At 46.9% G+C, this 19,443-nt stretch overlaps 1 protein-coding gene across 1 annotated transcript; it reads left to right on the forward strand.

The window, feature by feature from the left end:
• Positions 1-610: 610 nt before the first annotated feature.
• TAGLN3 (transgelin 3) lies at positions 611-13,832 on the forward strand. Its single transcript, XM_014567759.2, has 4 exons — positions 611-1,405; positions 2,573-2,747; positions 12,359-12,461; positions 13,355-13,832. The coding sequence occupies exons 1-4, from the start codon at positions 1,226-1,228 to the stop codon at positions 13,494-13,496; spliced, it is 600 nt and encodes a 199-aa protein (XP_014423245.1). The 5' UTR covers positions 611-1,225; the 3' UTR covers positions 13,497-13,832.
• The last annotated feature ends 5,611 nt before the right edge of the window (positions 13,833-19,443 follow it).

A 19,443-nucleotide genomic window follows, 5' to 3' on the forward strand; every position in this document is an offset into this window, starting at 1 on the left:
CCAGAGACTTAGACAACACCAACAAGACTCAATCTCTACCCCCAAGCATGTTACAGTCTGGGAAGACAAACTGCCAAGCCCTCCAGCAGTTATAAAAATTTCAGGCCAACTTAGGTCTCATGATTTCTCCTGCGGTCTTGTTTGTTCGCACCAAACACTCAGTTCCCACGGACAGTGTGTCAGTTGTGCCTTCCTGGTCCTTAACTAAGATAAACAGATGCAATCGTTATGCTCTAACCAAACCTTTCGCTTCAAGAGTTCTTAGTGCATTGAGCTCCATGTAATTTATAAAATGTGCTCTCAGTGTCTTTTCGGTTAAAAAATTGTGTTAAAACGCTACATTCCTTTACTAAGTCAAACTGAGGCACAACAGTTTCCCACCAGGATGGAAGTTTCTGGATCAAATCTGGTTGGCAGCTGAACAAGTTCATGGTTGCAGCTCTCAGCTCGGCCCCTCCCGCCCTGCCAGACAACTGTTCCCTCAAGGCAGGGGGAAAGTGGTTTGGCAAGTCCTGACAGATGGACAGCTGACACAATGGACCCTCCCCCAAACCCCATCCCCTGTGCAGCTGTGCTCTGGCCTGGTGTCCAATCGGCCGTCCCCCAGAGAAGGGGAAGGAATTGTGTGCCTGAGAAAGCAGCTCTCAGAGGGAGGGAGGCGGGCGGCCTTGACTGACATACCAGAGGGCTGGCTTTTTGGACGGCTCTTAGCAACGGCCCTGGTTTGACCCTCCTCAGCCATGAGAAAATCGAATCAGTGTACCATTCTTCCAGGCGCGATGCAGCATCAGCAGCTCAACGTCCAGGGGGCCTTCCTCTCTGCGTGTTAATTACCAGCTCTTTCTCATCTCAGGGTTCCTGCCTTTGCAAAGTGCTCCGGAGAGGAGGCAAGAAAGAACACCACCCCGCCCCCTCGCTGCCTGGGGCTTGATCGTGAGTCCTGGTATATCTGATAGGCGGGACTGAGAGGGGGGTTCCAGCCCCCCTGGTCCGGCAGGGGCTTTATTCTAAGAGTCACTGGCGCGTGGCTGCGCTTTTCTTTCCCGTTTGTAGGTGAAACCCCAGTGGCTTCATTGGCTCCTCGATTTAAACCACGCCCGGCTTTCTGCCCGCTTTGCTGCTGCTGGGCCAGGCCGACCAGCCACATCCCAGCCCCGTTTGCGGGGAGCCGGGCTGCTGCTGCTATTGTGTGGATGCCGTGCGTGTCCTCTCTTCTCTTGCAGAGATGGCTAACAGGGGTCCCAGCTACGGCTTAAGCCGAGAGGTGCAGGAGAAGATCGAGCAGAAGTATGACGCGGACCTGGAGAACAAGCTGGTGGACTGGATCATCCTGCAGTGCGCCGAGGACATAGAGCACCCGCCCCCCGGCAGGGCCCATTTTCAGAAATGGTTGATGGACGGGACGGTAAGGCTGGCAGCGATCTTGGTTGCTGGGGCGGTGGGCAAGGAAAGCACTCCAGGGTCTTCTTGAACGTGAGGCTGCGGGAGCAGCTGCGGCTGCCAAGCTCTGTCTCACGGGGAGAGGACGGGGATGCCTTTATTTCTTCGCGATTGGAAGATCTGTGCTCCCTGCACAATTCCCTCGCCAGATTAGAGGATTCTCCACCCATCCCAGATATCGCAGCTTCCTTCTGAGTTGTTGGCCAGTTCAAAGCCCTTTTGCTCTTTCCAATGAGAATAGAGATAAGCATTTCTCTAAGATCTCTCCAGTCTTCTTGGTGTATCAGCTCCTCTGGGGCCATCCCTTCCCCCAGGGGAATAGGTTGGTTACATAGTAAAACAAAGGAAGGGGTGGAGGGGGAGGACTAACCACCTTCCATCCTTCCTGGAGCCATACTCCTTGGGAATGCTCAATGCCTGTCTGTTGAATGGATTTGTTCTCATGAAACTGAAGGGAATCCTTATTTGATAACTGCTTTTCTATGGAGATCCTCCTGTGTGTTTGGGGGGTTGGGTACCACAGGCTCTGCTGATTCCAACAAGCCTGTCTTTCCTCACAGGCTGTGCTTACTGTTACATAATGCTAGCCCACGCGTCTGTTGGATTGTGCCCAGCACTTGGGTTATAGGTTTCTGGGAGGAGGGTACCCCGTTCAGTTCTTTTACACATCACTAGCCCTTACCGGATGAGTTATTGAAGCCTGATTCTGACCTGCCTTTTGATAGAAGAAATAATGTTAGACTCTATCCTTCAGCCTCTCCTGGGAACCCCTAACTCATCCCTCCATTGAAAGTCTGAAATCATGGCCTCATCACTGCACATCATTCCCTCTCTGTAAACATTCTTTCCCTCACCCAGAAAAAGGAAGGGAGGAGCGAGGGGAGAAGAGGATTCCTAGGCTACTGAACGCACTGCAGTCAGGAGCAGCCCTGAGAGTGGGGTCGCCTGGGTCTTTAGGGCTGGGTATGGTAGCCTGGCCCCCCAGCCCAGAGCCCATGCCTTCCTGGGGTGCAAGATTTGCCCATGCCCTAACCTGTGGGCTGTGCCCCGCGGGGGCTAAGGCTCATTTTGCATTAGGGACAAGCACACACAAAGAGAAATGCTGATTCTGTCTCCCCCTTTCCCTCCTCAGGTCTTGTGCAAGCTGATAAACAGTTTATACCCACCAGGACAAGAACCCATTCCCAAGATCTCAGAGTCAAAGATGGCTTTTAAGCAGATGGAGCAAATCTCCCAGTTCCTAAAAGCTGCGGAGATCTATGGCGTCAGGACCACTGACATTTTTCAGACGGTGGATCTATGGGAAGGTAAACAGCCCTTATGCCTCGTGCCCCCAGGATCATCCTCCCCTCCCCCACCCAGTTGCTTTTCTCTTTGTGAAGCCTGCTCACAGTGTTCTTCCCTGTGTTTCTGTGTGTGTGCGTGCACATATGATTGTGTGTGTGAGATGGTTATCAGCTGTCACCCAGGGGCACTGTCAGCCTCCCCTTTGTGTTGTTCTATTAAAAGTGTTCCTCCTCTAAGGAACACACACCCCACACAGCAGGGACCTCAGCAAACTAACATGTAAACAGAAGCCTCCGTGGAGAGGAAGCTAATATGGTTACGTGGATGCCTCTCATTTCTCTTACCCCTCCCATCATGTACTCTGAGCCCACAAATGAAAGCTGCCGGAGGAGAAGGGGGCAGCGAGTTTGCTTCTGACTCACCCGCAGCCGGGCTTATAGACAAAGCTGCCTACTGCAATTTTGTCATTCAATCCAAGAAATAAATAACTCCCCACCCTTTTATTAAATGGTTACCTGGCAGCTTGGTGACTATAACTTCCAGATGTGTAATTTCTCAGAGAGGGTGACAAATGACTTTTTCCTTTCATATTTGTGAATTGACATAAGAAATCTAACAAGGCATAAAAAAGAAATCAAGTTTCTGGACGTATTTAATGGTCCAGCGTTATTGGGGGAAATGATGTGAATGGAGATATCGCCAGAGAATTTGGGACCTATGGTCACAGACCTTAGTGTCCCCCTGAGCCCAGATGTGCACACCCACCGGTGTGACTGTTCTACCCACATCAGGCCCACCCAGAGGCATGGACCCATCTGTGCTCTCATCCTTATTGTCACTGGCTGTCCTTAGTCACTGGCCCAACCAATAGGATACCCAAGGCAGTGACCCAAATGGCTCTGCTGACAGTGAGAATGGGCTGACTTCCCTGTGATCAAGAGACAATGGTATCATCCAACTAAACAACCTTAATTCCTTTATTCTCACCCCCTCTGTGTCATACAGAGAGCTGGCAGTTCCTGTTTCCTTCACAAATGAGTAGTTAAAATCGTAAGACGCCAATCAGTTTATCAATAATGTTTTGCCATTATTTAGAAACTCATATATTCAGACCTTCAGGCCAGGCCATTGGCCTTCATGAACACTTGCCTCCAAATCCCCATGGAATGTCACAGTTGTGACTTGGTCCTTGCTTTTTAGGTCAAAACTATGATGATTTTTCCTTGCTAATAAAAATAGCTACTGCTTATCGATATTTTCCTATACACTAGGCACGGTACTGGGGCTTTTCTGCATAATGCCAATCAATTCTCCTAACAAGTCCAGGAGGTGTTATAAATTCCCCATCACAAAGGTGATGAGACTGAAGCTTGCCCATGGTTACTTGTATGATTACTTGTATAGATCATATGACCAACTAGTAAGTAGCAGAACCAGGACTCAAACCCAGGCTCTATGATGCCAAAGAAGGGAACTTTAACCAAACTGCCGTGCCGGGGCCAGGACACTGTTTCCTTCACCTGCACCATGAGTGTGTGGCTGAGTCATAGCAGAGACTAATGAGATGAAGAGGAAGGGAAGGATGATTCAGGGCTCTGTGGGACACAAGGTTAGAGGCCCCATACCAGGAGGTGTGTGTGAATGGGAGGGGACCCAGGGAGGCCCCCCACATGCAGGAAGTGTGTAGGTAGAGGAAGAAACTGGGACCTCTGTGGGAGGTGGGGATCCAGAGGGTACTTTTCTGTTCTGAGGATGCGTTGTTTGCCTTTCCCCTTTTCCCAAAGACCACACAGGTGAACTTTATACCCAGGAGGTGCTAGCAGTGAAGGAGAAGCGGGTGGGGTGCAGTAGTTCCTAATAAGCAGAGTAAGTGGACGTCTACACCACCTGCCCCAGTCCTGTGCATTAGGGCACCTCTTAGGAAAGAGGGAGGTTGAGAGACATGAGTGTGACTGCAGTAGTCTGAGATCGGGTAGTGGACACGTGGAGTCCAGGGCAGGGTATTGCTCCTGGGAAAAGGGAACAGGGCAGACATGGAGGGCTCTCATTCTCAGGGCAAAGAAGGGTGGGGCTTTAAAGGAAAGGAGGAAGGAGACCTCTCCCAGGGCGCTGTGGCTGAGCGGCTGTAGACAGGTCACGCAGCAGGTAGGGATAGCTGGCAACAGGGGAAGCAGATGCTTGGGAGAGTCCAAACGTCCTCTAGAGGCCCCAGGTTCTGGTGCTCCGCCCCGCCCCCACCCCTATGGAGGGGAACCGGGACTTAGGTTTGGGAGATTCACTCTATGATTTGAAGGGGATACTTGGTATCCTCCAAAAGCGCTGTCTGAAGCTCAGGCCAGAGGTGGTTTCCAGTGGGGCAAGAGGAAGGAAAGTGGGTTGCTTTGAGCAGAGAAAGGGGGAGGGGTGGCGGCCTTGAGCGAGCCCAGCAGCGAGACGCGTTCGACAACAGCAGGGACCAGTGCCCGAGGCTGGGTCCTTCTGCCAGAGCTGGTTGTCGCCTGGGAATATGGGGATGAATAAGCTGAAATCAAAGGGACGCTGTGTGCAGGGCTGGCGTGTGTTGCGGTGCCTGTGTGCACGGGAGGTGTCCGAGGGTTTGTGCGCACAGCTCTTGGACTCGCCATCTCGTTCTCCCTCCTCTTCTGCACCCTGGCTGTGGTTTTAGTGCTGTGCTCACGTATTAGATTATTCACATTCACTCCTGATTCCACACATCGCAGTCATGGTGGCCGTGGCTTGGAGGGGCCAGTCCTTCTCTCTTGAATCTTTCTCTTCCTCCTCTGCAGGCTTTTTATACTCCGCAGCTCTGGGTCTTCGGTCTCCCCTGCTCGCCATCTTTCTAAGTAGGGCTGTGCTTATCCACGGCTGCCCAGGGACTCCACGCTGCTCTTGAGTCACGGCCGAATAAAGCCGCAGGAGCCCGGGCTTGCCAAATGTCTTCTTACTGTTTAGATAGACAAGCTCCAGATGTACCCTCTATCCTGAAACCTTTTTTTAGACACAAGGTGAAATGCTTAGAATGGACTCGGGGTCAACCAGAATAAAAGGTTCAAGGCTTCAAGGAGGAACCCAGGACTGAATGTTCCAGAAAACAACCCAACCACAGGGATACAAACGAGGTTACTGACGTTCCCCTCTTAGGAAGCTGGGTGACCAGCTCCTTTCAGAGATGAGGGAGACGTAAGGGCGGCTTAGAGCAGGGAAGGGGACAGGGGAGGTCTTTCTTGTGGACGAGAGAAGGTGGATGCCTGGTGGGTTACTTTGGGATTTGCCCCCGGGGTCCTAGAAAAGGGTGGGCGGGGCCGTCTCAGCTCAAGAGAGCGCAGTGGAGGTTAGGTTTCAGCATCTCTTCTGTGTAGGGAAAGGAGGGAGGAGGGAAAGCGAGGAGCCAGGAAAGGAGGGATGTGTGCGTGTGTGTGTGCATGTGTGTGTGTAAAACAGAACATGAGAGTGAGTGTGTTGGTCAGAAGGACTGCAGAGAGAGCTCACTCTGGAGGGTAGAAGTGTGCAGGCTCCTAAGTCAGAAATTAGACTGCCGGGTTCAAACCTCTGCTCCATCACTTACCAATGAACTTTCCTAAGCTTCGATTTTCTTTGCTGTAAAATGGGGATGATAGTATTGATTTCATAGGGTTGATATGGGGAGCGAATGAGATCATGCATTGAAAGTGCTCACCATAGTGCTGGCAAGAGTCGAGCACCACGTGTGGTGGCAATGTAAAAATGACTATTGTCGTTGGCTTTTTTTTAAGACTGATGGAAAATGAGAGCAGCAGGAGCAAGGGGTAAGGTCACATAGTCTGTCTTGGAACAAACGGACTTCATTAACAGCTTCACACAGCGGCTGGTAGGGTTGCCCCTCTGTCACCTGCAGCGTGTCACCTCATTGGCCATTCTCCAAAATGAGAGACTGCCTTTATGAGTCTTCTTACTGAGTTTTTCCCACCTCGTGGTCATTACCCTCTATGCCTTTCCCCAGGATATATTATTGCTTTCCCCATCTCACACCTGGATGACTTTGATACTGCGGAAAGAGCATGAGTTTTGGAATTAGGTGGGTGGGTTGAAACACTTTAGCTACAAACTAGCTCTGTGACCTTGGTTAAGCTGCTTAGCTTCTCAGAGCCTCAGTTCCCTTCTCTGCAAACAGGTCTAGCACCTCCCTTGCAGGATTCTTGCAAGAAGTAAATGTATAAAATGCCTAACACAATGCTTGGCTAAGAGATAACCCGATAAATGTGGACTTTTCTTCCTCTGTTGTCAGTCCAACAGCAAGTAGCCCTTTTGGTTCCTGTGCATAAATAGGTAATGAGCACTAGACACCTAGAATTCTAGAATGTCAGAGCAGGCAAGACTCAAAGATCAGTCAGATCTGATTGCTCTTCTCCATCATCCAGTGGCAAGGATGCAGACACGTGGTTTCGTCCTGCCTCACTGTTCCCCTCCTTGATGACTGGGTGTTGAGGAGCCTGGTTTACATCAGGGGCAGAGTGCCTGGAAGGTCCAAATGTCTTCTCTGGGAGGTGTCACTGTGTGTGTCATTCCTCAGCAGCAAGAACAGAAGAGACATTTCACCTGATTTGAGAGCTATCTGGGGATATGGTACGGTACCTGTAGTGACTCGAGACATCACAGAAATAAACACCTGTTGCTGGAAGCTCCTTTTCTATCAGAGCAGCCTTTACTGCATTTACTCCAAGTGCTGCTCACACTTAACGTTTGGCGGGTTCTTCCTTCAGCACTGGTTCTCTGGCTCCAGTGAGCACCAGAATCATCTGGTAGGCTTGTTACAACTCCGATTGCTGGACCCTAGCTCCAGAGTTTCAGAAGTATTAAATATGGGTTGGGGCCTAGGAATTTACATTTCTTACCAATTCTGGGGTGTTCCTGCTGGCCCGGGAACCCTGCTTCGAGAGCCACTGCCCTACAGAGTTTCTCCAGGGAGGCAAGCAACAAAAATTAATAAAGTCCACAGAGCAAGCCCAACCTGCCCTCTGACATTTCTCCCTTATCTGTAGCAATAGTTTTTCTATCTTCAGTGGAGAATTGGGAGCCATGCCTAAGTTATTACTCAGGGAAATAAGAAATGGTGTCTTCATCCACTGACCACTTTCTCTATATAAGTCCCAGAAAGATTAAAAAAAAAACAAAAAACCCAATATTCCAAAGATGAGTCAAGACTAACAAAACAGAAGTAGCTCTGAAGCAGAGTTTTGAGTGTAAGACTGATCTTTAGTATTAGAATGTCCAACCTGGATTTACATACCCAGATGCCTTCTCTGGCCTTTTTCCTTTCTCTTTACACTTCTTTTTATTTTTCCTTCCCAAAGAGATGCATAAGATAGCATTAAAGTAATAAAAAAAATTAAGAGAATAAAATTAAAAAAAAATTTTATTGACATGTAGCTGGTTTACAATATTTGTTTCAGGTGTACAGCCAAGTAAGTCAGTAATACATATACATATATATTCTTTTTCAGATTCTTTGCCATTATAGGTTATTACAAGGTACTGAATGTAGTTCACTCTGCTGTACAGTAGGTCCTTGTTGTTTATCTATTTTATATATAGTAATATGTATCGGTTAATCACCGACCTCTAATTTGTCCATCCCACCCTTTCCCCTTCAGTAACCATAGTCTGAAGAGATCAAAATGTTTGTTCAAGTATCTTTAGGGTAATAAGACTCAAATTTGTGAGCATAAGAAACCCTGGATTAGGATGGGAGTTGGGGGTGGTCCTTACAATGCAGAGCCCTTGGTCCCTCTTCCCAGAGATGAATTTTGGTAGCTGGGGTGTAAGATCACACCTGGGAAGACACTGCCTTGTGATAATGCAGGAAACAGAGGACACAGTACCTTCTAGTAAAGGTTTTGGTTCCTCTTGAGACTCTGAAGAGGTTTGTCAGGTGAGACAGGAAAAGCTACTCTGCCACCATCTCTTTTTACAACTTCAAGACTAATATTAGCCTCCCCTATGCTAGGGGCTAGAGGAGTCCAGGAGCCTGATTAAAATCCTGAGCCGTTAGTGTAAATGTGGCCCCTCTCTTTCTTATCTCACTTCCTTTCTATGGCCAGCGGTCTTATTCATAGATCACCACCCAGACTCAGTTTCATTTCTGCTCTCCCAGCATCTAGAAAATTCCCAGCACCTAGTTGGTAGTTCTTTTAGAACTGTTCTTTTTTTTTCCCTTGGCAGAATGGCCTTAAGCAGTGGTTTTCAGGCTGCCTTGCCAAAGTATCTAGGGGTTGCTTTCAAGAAGCAAAGGGATGCCAAGCTTCCAGGGCTCGGAGCGGGCTCCCAGCCTGGATCACAGCCGTTTCAGTGGCTGCGGTTATGATCTGACTTTGTGGAAGATATCTCTGAAGGGAGGAGTTATTGCTTAACAACTTTCATCTAGTACTTACCACATTCCAGACCTTGGGATAGTTTTAAAAATTAAAAACCAAGCTGCTGGGGCAGTGCTTGCCTATCCGTCTGGCTGTATCCGCATCATCACAGATCATCCCAGAATCTGAATTTTCAAGATCCTTGGGTAATTCTGATGACTAGTCTAGTTGGGAGTCACCAGAAGAAACTCGTATTTCTTAGACTTCCCTGATGGCATATCACCCAGGGAGATTATTAAAAATATAAACTCCAACCCCCCCCCCCACCCCCCAGGCTTACTGAACTCGTCTCTCCTGGGACTGACCTCAAATTTTGTATTTTTAGAGACCTCCCCATCCCATCTCACAAATAGTTGAAGAAGTTTGGGAAACCATGCTCTGAAGCAGGCTGTGTTCTAGGCAGATGGTACATTTCGTTAGGCCAGAATACTGGGATTCTTTCCAAGGGAGGTCTACTTGATAACTAACTAGAAATGAACTGATTACAGGAGGCAGATTTCTGTTCACAGTGTTACGCAGAATCTTAACAATAATTATTTTAACTTGATCTGTACACTGATGGGGGACTCTGGACCCCAGCTGCTTTTTCTTGCTTTAATTTTATTCGCGTTGAGACCTTGAGAAATTATGCTAAACCATCATCATTACCATCATTTGGGGTTGGTGCCCTAGATCTTGTGGGACCCAAGAACTATGCCCCAGTTCCATCCCTCCACCTGGCATTGAAGCAGCCACTGCCACCCCTCAGGTCATCCCTGATCACCGAGGAACGTGCCTCCCAAACAGCCTCCACTGGGGACCCACGGGAGATGGCAGTGCGCCCCCTGCAGACTGCCGTGGGCTTTGCGTTCAGACCAACCTGAGCTGGAGCTGAGCCCTGATTTACTTGCTGGGTGGCTCTGGCACATTAATTAGCCTCCCTGAGTTAGTTTTCCCATCCACACATTGGGAGGAATAATGACAAGTCCATGGGGTTGATGTCACATATAGCAAAGTGTCTAGCCTACCATTTATATCAAATCTCTTGTCCTGAGGGCTTTCTTTTTAAAAAGTGTTGCCAGGGGGAGGGTATAGCCCAGTGGTAGAGCACATGCTTAGCATGCACAAGGTCCTGGGTTCAATTCCCAGTACCTCCATTAAAAAATAAAATGAACAAATAAACAAACCTAATTACCTCCCCCTACACACAAAAAATAAAATAAAAAAGCGTTTCCAATTTGTTCCTTCCCCAACTTCTTCTGCCCCAATCGTATAATTGCTTCCTTTTGCACTCTCCAGGGATGAGGGTGGGTGGGAGTTACAGTCCGAGGTTCCCAGATATCTTACCCTTGCCCCTAACTTAGTTCCCTCCGTCCTTTCTGGGGTCATGTAGTGTACACCTTAGCAAGCTACTGGTGACAGGGGCTGGGTCTGTGGTTTAACAGGGCTTGTTTCCTCACCCATGGCTCCAGCGTGGTGTCTGTGGCTGGCTGCCAGTTGTCAGGCTCTACAGTCCCCAGATCCTGGACATGCCAGACTTGCTCTTTTCAGTCACCAGAACCAGACTTCTGGTCTGCTATACATGCAGAGTGGAGATGACTGGTGTACCCTGACCTTCCCAAGCCTCTGTGTGCTCCATCGTCTCTCTAGGTGCTCTTTAAGGACTCACTGCTTGAGAGCAAAACCTTTCCTTATGTCCTCCCTCAGTGATCCTTCAGAATATCATCACGATGGTTCTATCAAAAAAAAAAAAAAAGGATGCTGTTATAGAGTGACAGTTACAGAAACGCTTTTCCTCTGCGGAAGAGAAGGATCATTCTCATAACCTCCTCTGCGCTTCCCCTCCCTTACTTCCCAGTATTCCTTGTGCCCTCCCCCTTCCATCTGCTGCCCAGATCCTCCACTCTCCACCACCCCAGCTGTTCCTTGAGTCTGGGGGGTGCTCCCTAGAGACCCTTTCATCCCTGTATCCATCCATCAACCCCGCAGAGCCTCAGGATCCAGGAGATCGTCCCTCAGTTCACGTGGGAGGTGGGGGGTGGAGGAGAGGGACCAGGAGAGAGGAATCTGCTGTCTCTCTCTCCTCTTTGAACAAACGGGCATCCTGGACTGGACTTCCTCTGTGGGCCTTAATTGTTTATTTTGTCAGAGTTATGCTCCATTCTCCCTTTCTGTCTGCCTTTCCCCAGTAATTCTGTATTCCCTGCAGCAGCCTGGCCCAAGAGACCACAGATGGTTTACTCGGTCTGAAGAGCGTCATTTAATGTTTGCCCTTAACTTTCATAGCCCCCTCCCCCACCCTGGTCCTTCAGCTTTTGTACTGCACCCTCGTGCTGTGCGTGGACCTTCAAGCTGGTTCTGACCTGCAGGGCTAACCACATGGTAGCATCTTTCCCTTTCCCTGTGCAGGACTCATCAGTCAGCAGGAAGGGGTGGAGCGAGGAGAAAGGATGGGAGGAGCATGCTGCCTTGTAGCCCAGGGGACTTCTCTGTGGGTTAAGGGTCCTTGGGCTCCTCAGATGACGGTGCGCCCCCTCCCACTGTGTGCCGGGCACACCACACACTCTCCCCTCCAACATACACACATGCCATTTATTTATTGTCTCCATTCAACTCCTTTCAAGCAGCAGAGAATGAAAGGCCTCTCACCGTGTCCTGTTGGAGTGCTTTCTGTGCTGATTTGCTTTTCTTCATCTGCCAGGCCTCCAGCCCAAAGGGCCAAGTGAATACTCAATCTGATGCACATGGATGATTTCAGACCCTTTTAACCCAGATAAAGGGAAAGAAAGAAGCCACCTGGGGTTTGGTGCAGTTCATCCATCCAGTATATTTCTTCCCGGTTTCCTTTTCTCTTCCCAGTCCTGAGGAGAACCCTCTTGTGCGGACCCCCACGCCAACCCACCCACAGGACCTCACCTTACGGCCGCCTGTGGGACCCCCTGAGGCAAGGCCTCTGAGTAGGGCAGGGACCTCTATCTGAGCTGCTAAGTGCTTGGAATGTGTTATTCACGCAGCAACTGCGAGTGGATTAGAAACGGGATCTTTGGTATGTGCCATCTAGACAATCATTAGCCAGATTCCTTTCTGAGAAGTTTGGCTATGTGGTCTTCAGGTCACTTTGAGGGGCACCCTCAAACATCCCTATTCCTTGAATGTGCTCGCCTACAGCCTCCTGTCGGAACTTCCTTCCCAGAGGGCCAGTTGCATCCTGGATTCCTTGGCCCTGACACATACTAGACTTTAATCACTCCTTTGGCTTCCAGGGAAGGACATGGCGGCCGTGCAGAGGACCCTGATGGCTCTAGGCAGTGTCGCAGTCACCAAGGATGACGGCTGCTACCGGGGAGAGCCATCCTGGTTTCACAGGTAAAAACTCCCTCCCAGCCCCCCAGGAACAGAGGGTAATGTTAGCGAGAAGGAGCATCAGAAGCCTTGTCACGGCCCAGAGGTGCTTGGACACAAAGGCCCTAGGAGCAAGCACTCCCAGCCCCACAGCCGAGTCCCCCGGAGCAAGGAAAGACCCACGGTGCAGAAAGAGAGCTTAAACTCAACCCAGTAGCTCAGTGGGAGGTGAACACGTCGTAGCAGGTAATTAACTCTTCATGCCCCTAACCCCCTCTGCTTCTTGACAACTATAAAAAGGTACTAGCTTGTGGCGTTTTAAAGGAACCTGGTCTGAAACTCCTGTGTATTGGCCAGTTGAAGCCCTGCTTTTAGCTCCCACTTTGTTAGTGACCTACTGAGGCCTACATGGCCCCATATTATTCACCATCTGACTCTTCACCGAAGTTTGCAGCCCTCTGGCCTAGAGTGAGGCATTTCCCCTGCTTTGCTCCCACACCCCTCAGCTCTAAAGGGGAACAGTGACCCTTGGTCCCATACAGGGAGGGATGGAACAGGATTAATGACTTTGCAAGAAGAGCTGACTTCAATTTTCACAAGGGCTTGAGGTAACTGTGAAGGGGGGACAGGAAAGCTGTCTGAGAGTAAAGTCCCCAGAGAGGCATCACTGGTTTCTTTGCTGTCGAAATTCTGGAAAATCATCTGAGCTTCTAAGGAGGAGAGAGGTAGGGCCTGTTCATGGTGGGACCGTCGCCCAGGGCGAGAGCATTGTTCATAGAAGGACTGTCGTTCAGTATAAGGCCTGCCCTTCTTCCTGGTGACCCTTGATCCCCCATAGAGCCTGCCTAACTGCTCATCTAGGGAAAGGTTTGGAAATGGTCAGAATGACCCTGTTCCATCTCACTCCCTCTGCCCAGGAAAGCCCAGCAGAACCGGAGAGGATTTTCAGAGGAGCAGCTCCGCCAGGGACAGAGCGTGATAGGCCTGCAGATGGGCAGCAACAAGGGGGCCTCCCAGGCAGGCATGACCGGGTACGGGACGCCCAGGCAGATCATGTGAGGCGCTGCGCCCGCCCCACGGAGAGAGGACGGACGTTCCACGCCGCAGTCTCCGTGATCAAGAAATAGCTAGTCACCTTCCGGCCTTCTCCTCGTCCCAAAGCCTCCTGTCCCTGGTTGTTGCAAGTGCTGCGTTTCTGCCGCAAATCCACGTTGCCTACTGCCGCCACCTTCTGTTCGTTCAGAACTATGCAAAGACTCCGCTCCCTCCTCCCGAGCCCCCTCTCCCTGAAAGCCCGCCTTTGTCTGACTATTTATTTATTTATTTATTTGCCAGAAATTTCGCTCCTCAACTTATAGAAGGCACCTAATAAATGAATGAGTCTTGCGTCTTAAAGTGTAAAGTTTCTTCTTTGTCTTAGGGACTTTGCGGGCAGGGCTGGTCTTCATTTCATTCAGGAGGCCAGCAAGATGGAATTAAGCTTAAATGGTAGCTGTAAAAATATAGGTTAACCTTGAGGAAGGCTTGCGAGGTTGTGTGGTTTACCTTGGCAACTGAAGTAGAAAGCGTAGGAATAGTTTTGCCCTCTCTGACAGCCGAAAGCCAAGAGTTCAAGTATGAGGTCTTTGACCCCCACATATTTTTGATTACCTACCTTGTACCTGTTATGCTAGACTCTCTGGGGGTACAGGAATGAGCAAGATGAAGCCTCAGTTTTTTAGGAGCTCTCAAAGAGATGACCAGGAAGTGTCTGATGGAGGGGTGGTTTTGTCAACTGTGCGAGTGATTACTGGTTGAAGGAAAGAGCAGTTTTCACTTCTCTGTCAAAAATCTTCCCACACCAGAGGCCAGATCCTGGGTCTGATGCAGACATTTACACAGTTTCTTCATCAGCCAGGAGTGATAGAATGTAGATTGCTCTCTTACAGTCATTTGTAAGGTCTAACCCCCTAAAACACTTGGACATTGCCTAAGATTGAGATCTAGTTAAGATGGGATAGGGTTTAAAGATTTTCTCATCTGTAGAAAACTTGAGAAAGCAAATAAGCCTGGGGACCACCAAGTCATCTTACACTTTCCTGCCAGTAGAAACAAGAAAAAAAAGTGACACATTTAGTAAGAAAAGAAATAAGGTCTTTTATTCATATAAGAATTTTTTATAACTTTTTTATTGAGTTATAGTCATTTTACAATGTTGTGTCAAATTCCAGTGTAGAGCACAATTTTTCAGTTATACATGAACATACATATATTCATTGTCACATTTTCTTTTCGCTATGAGCTACCACAAGATCTTGCATATATATACTGCATTATATACAGTATAATCTTGTTTATCTATTCTACATATGCCTGTCAGTATTTACAAATTTTGAAATCCCAATCTATCCCTTCCCACCCCCCTCCCCCTTGACAACCACAAGTTTGTATTCTATGTCTATAAGTCTGTTTCTGTTTTGTATTTATGTTCTTTTTTTAGATTCCACATATGAGCAATCTCATATGGTATTTTTCTTTCTCTTTCTGGCTTACTTCACTTAGAATGACATTCTCCAGGAACATCCATGTTGCTGCAAATGGCATCATGTTGTCAGTTTTTATGGCTGAATAGTATTCCATTGTATACATATATCACATCTTCTTTATCCAGTCATCTGTTGATGGACATTTAGGCTGTTTCCATGTCTTGGCTATTGTCAATAGTGCTGCTATGAACATTAGGGTGCAGGTGTCTTTTTGAAGTAGGGTTCCTTCTGGATACATGCACAGGAGTGGGATTCCTGGGTCATATGGTAAGTCTATTCCTAGTCTTTTGAGGCAACTCCATACTGTTTTCCACAGTGGCTGCACCAAACTTCATTTCCACCAGTAGTGTAGGATGAAGAATTGTTAATTAACAAGAAAAGGTAAAATAAATGAAGCTATAGACACCGCCATAGTCTAAATGTTTGAATTGCTGGTTTTTCACACTGTGTTCTTTGCAATTCTAGGCTTTTATAGAGAGTCTTGAGGGGTTCCCACGGTGGGGTGGTCGGGTGGGTGGGTGATTGGGAGAGGGGAGGAGCCTGAATTCTGAGTCTCCACTGTGCTTCAGTGAAAAGTGTTACTGATCTTATGTATTTTATATATTAGGATTCAGCACAAGATTATAAAAGACTTCTAATATTAAAAAAGAGCAGGAAAAAAGGATTATGCTAAAGGAAATTAGCTAGTGAGTCTTGTAAGGGACCTAATGTGTCCTCTCAGAGCCTTATTGACCCTCTGACAACCACTGGTGAGTTGTCCATTCCTGGAAGGATGTTATACGAACATGCAACTGAGTTTCCTCCTCAAACCTTACCCTGGAGTTGCCACAAAAGCAAGAGAGGAAGGTTGATGGATCCTCCCTAAAATGATATAAAACTGGGAAGAAATTCTTGGCAAGAGATAGAAGCTGGCTGGGCCCCTGTTTGGGTTTGGGATTGGGGGGCCATGGGAAACAGCTTCCATCAGTGGGGTGGGGAGGGCAGGTGTGGGAGAGAGCTTTCAGGCTATGCCTCTTCTGTTCCCCACATCACCCTGGCTCCACCGGTGCTGTGCCAGAGACACTAAGGGGCAGAAAAGCAGCTCAATCTAGGGCGGCGCAGAGCCCGGCTGGAAAAGACAAACATATTGAGTCCAACTCACTTCATGAAGCTAATTTAACCTTGATTCCAAAACCCAGTGAGGTTAAGAAAAGATTAGACTGATTTCACTTGGGACCACAGATGAAAATTCTAAACAAAATAATATCTAACCAACTCCAACAATGTATTTCAAAAATCTATCAAAATGAACCATTTTTTTCTATTGAGAAAATTCTTCTTCTTCTTCTTTTTTTTTAATGGATGGGCTCTTTGGGACCCACTCTCTTATAGAGCCAGAGATAGCCCTGAGGAAAACTTGAACCCGTGTTTCACTCCTTGCCTTTTTCTCTTCTAAAGTCATAGAGAAATCACCTATTCCAAGCCCTGAATTTTATTTATAATACTGGAGACCAAGGGAGAAATGACTCCTCTAACGTCATTTAGTGAATTAATCTTTGGAGGGAGATTTAGATCCAATTTCCTAGGCTCCCAGAGCAGCGCTTATTTCTTTCTATGGCCTTTCTGATAATTCTCTCTCACTAATTCTTCCTGAGGTATTACTAACTAATGTGCTAATGTCTCATTCTATTTTTTCATTTATTTATTTATTCAAAAGCTGTAATCAGCAAAAGCTGTCAATGTGCTGAATGTAGGAAAATGACTAGAAAAATCATCCCTGTCAATCAATCAGTCAAGAGTTTACTGAGTTGCCAATACAGTTAAGGACTTGTATTATGAACTAGGAGATACACCAAAATACAAACGTGGCTCTTAACTGAATGAATTCAGAGCCGAGCTGAACAAACAGAATAGGCTGAATGGCTCCTTGTATCATTAGTTGCTTGTTTAAGAGCCAAATGACCACAATGTTCACTCAGACCCTCTGAAGGAAGACATCTCTGGCCTGAGATGGGCAGGGAATGTTTGCTAGAGGACACTGGACTCAGGAACTTCTGCCATTATGAGACTGTACTGGCCATTTTACCACTTGTCCCAACCTGCCTGGACCCCAAGGAGTTAAAGTAATGAAGAAGAGGCTTGGATTTCAAGACAAATCCTTCCTGGGTGGACTTGAGCAAGGGCCATAGTGATGTGAGAAATCCCTGTGGTACCCATGTCTGGGAATTTTATTCCATCTTAGACCTCTGGGAGGCAGGATTAAAGGTTAAGCCTTAAAGAAAGGCATAAAGTTTGTTTGTTTTCAAGTTACTTTTCAAAAGGCCAAACTCGGTCACCATTGTTAGAGCTCACCTTGATGCGGAACATACAGAACTTTCCATGGTGATGGTTGCAGGTCCCCCACAGGACCAAGATACCCCGTCTCAGCTTCACATATCTGTTACCTCAACCCAGGAGCCAAGATCAAGGTTCCTGATGGTCACAGAAACAGAAAGGCTTGCTAACAACTAGTGACATCTGTAGGCATGCCACCAGGTCGCACCAGGCTGCACTGTGAATGCAGGTCCTGTTTCTGATATGTCAAAGACAGAAAGATGGATTAAGAAAATGTCTGACTGCAGGCAGACAGACTAGGCCAGAGTTCTCTACTTTTGATTCCATCCCTCCCACAACAGCTGGGGCTAAAGCTGGGTCTTCCGTCAATAGAAACACGAAGCTCAGTTTTCACAAGGTCTTGTTTTTTGTTTCCAGGCATGCTGCCATTTTGGTTGACATTTACAGAAAGCTTTAATGATATAATAGATTAGAACACTATTGCTGATAGTGAATTTAATTGCCACGGCCTCAAATTAGCTAAACTGCTGATTTCATCGTAATTGAAATTGACATAATCCTGCTGACTGTGACACTTTCACTGCTATGGTAACAGCACGAAGATAAAATTTTAAATTATAATAGTATTATTGGCAGAAAGCACATCATTCCTGCAAGTTGTTTTGTATACCTAGTTCCCTTGAGCATTTTGAAGGCTAAATTTCTCCATTTGAACAGTCCAGCTCCTTGAATGATATAGATACAAGACCGTGTTTCACATGGGCTTGGTGATACCCTCATGTGCAGATGGTGACTAAGTTTAAGGCCGCTACATGCCCTGAGTAAGGTAAGATTCTCTGCTCCCAAGCATTGTTTAAGAACCACTTCAAATGGCAAGTGACAATGCTTGATAGTTTCTTTACCTATTTCAGCGCCATAAAATAATCTAATGGTTTAATTGGCTCTAGAGTATAGTCAAGTCCATTTATTTAAAAGAGCAGGCTCTTTTCTCTCTCAAATTATAGATCTACTTAGCATGCTATGATTCTTTCTAATTACAAGCAGTGGTGATTGAGGCAGAATAAACTCTAAATAATCATGCAAATCCCATGTCTCCCCAGGGACCCTATTGCGACATTAAAACCACTGGCTAAGGGGGCCAACTGAATTGTTTTCTTCTAGGCCTCCGGTGCTTAGCTTTTCTCCATGTGATATGACATGCTGTAAATTGTAAGAATGGGAATTTTCATGTCAAATAAGTTATTTGCCATGGTATGCACCCAACAAAGAAAAGAAACATAATTAAATATTTTCTAACATAAATTCTTTCTGGAATATATAAGTCAAAATTACCTTGTATTGCAAAAAGTAGGTATGATGTAATCCATACTAGCATCTCTGAGCAATGCTCCTTGAAGCGCATGGAGATTCTAGATGTTGGCTTGTTGTTGTTTTATTATCTTGCTGTTGCTTTGTTAATAACACTGATCTCAACTGATGTTTAACACACTTTACTATCACCCTAGCTTCAACGTATCTGTGCATTGGGCCAGCATAATAATTATTCCCTTTTTAAATTTCAAAACATATTTCCCCCCTTGATAAAACTTTATAAAATATCCAAACAATTCAGGGAGTGTGACACTTCAATCTCATCGTCCAGGATAACCACTGTTCACAGTGTACTGTATATCATCATAGGATATTCAAATCCATATGTAATCAGCAAAACGTTTTTCGAATGTCTCCATCTTCATTATCCCTTTGCAGGGAACTAGTTCCTCTTGGATACAACCTGTTCACCATAAAGCTTCATAGGAAGGGGAGGGCAGATACTGTCTCAAGAAACAGGAGGATGTGGCTCAGGGGGATGTCCTAACAGGACAGGAAGAGGAAGTAGTACTTCCTACATGGAAAGCTCCTCCACATGGAAATGACTGAATAATTTGCCATTGAAAATCCATTGAATGGATGTATCACATTTCAATTAATTGATCCTTTATTGTTGAATTTTGAAACATTTCCAAGTTTCACCACTAAAATTAATGCTAAAAGAAATTCTTATAGATATATCTTTACATTAATTTCCTTAAAATAACTTCCTAGATGCTACATAACCGTTTTTGATTAATACAGTCAAGTCAGATCCACACTGCCAGTTTACACTCACCTGTAAACGACAAGTGAGG

The sequence above is a fragment of the Camelus ferus genome, chromosome 1, assembly GCF_009834535.1.
Source record: "Camelus ferus isolate YT-003-E chromosome 1, BCGSAC_Cfer_1.0, whole genome shotgun sequence".
In the NCBI taxonomy this organism is placed as follows: Eukaryota; Metazoa; Chordata; class Mammalia; order Artiodactyla; family Camelidae; genus Camelus; species Camelus ferus.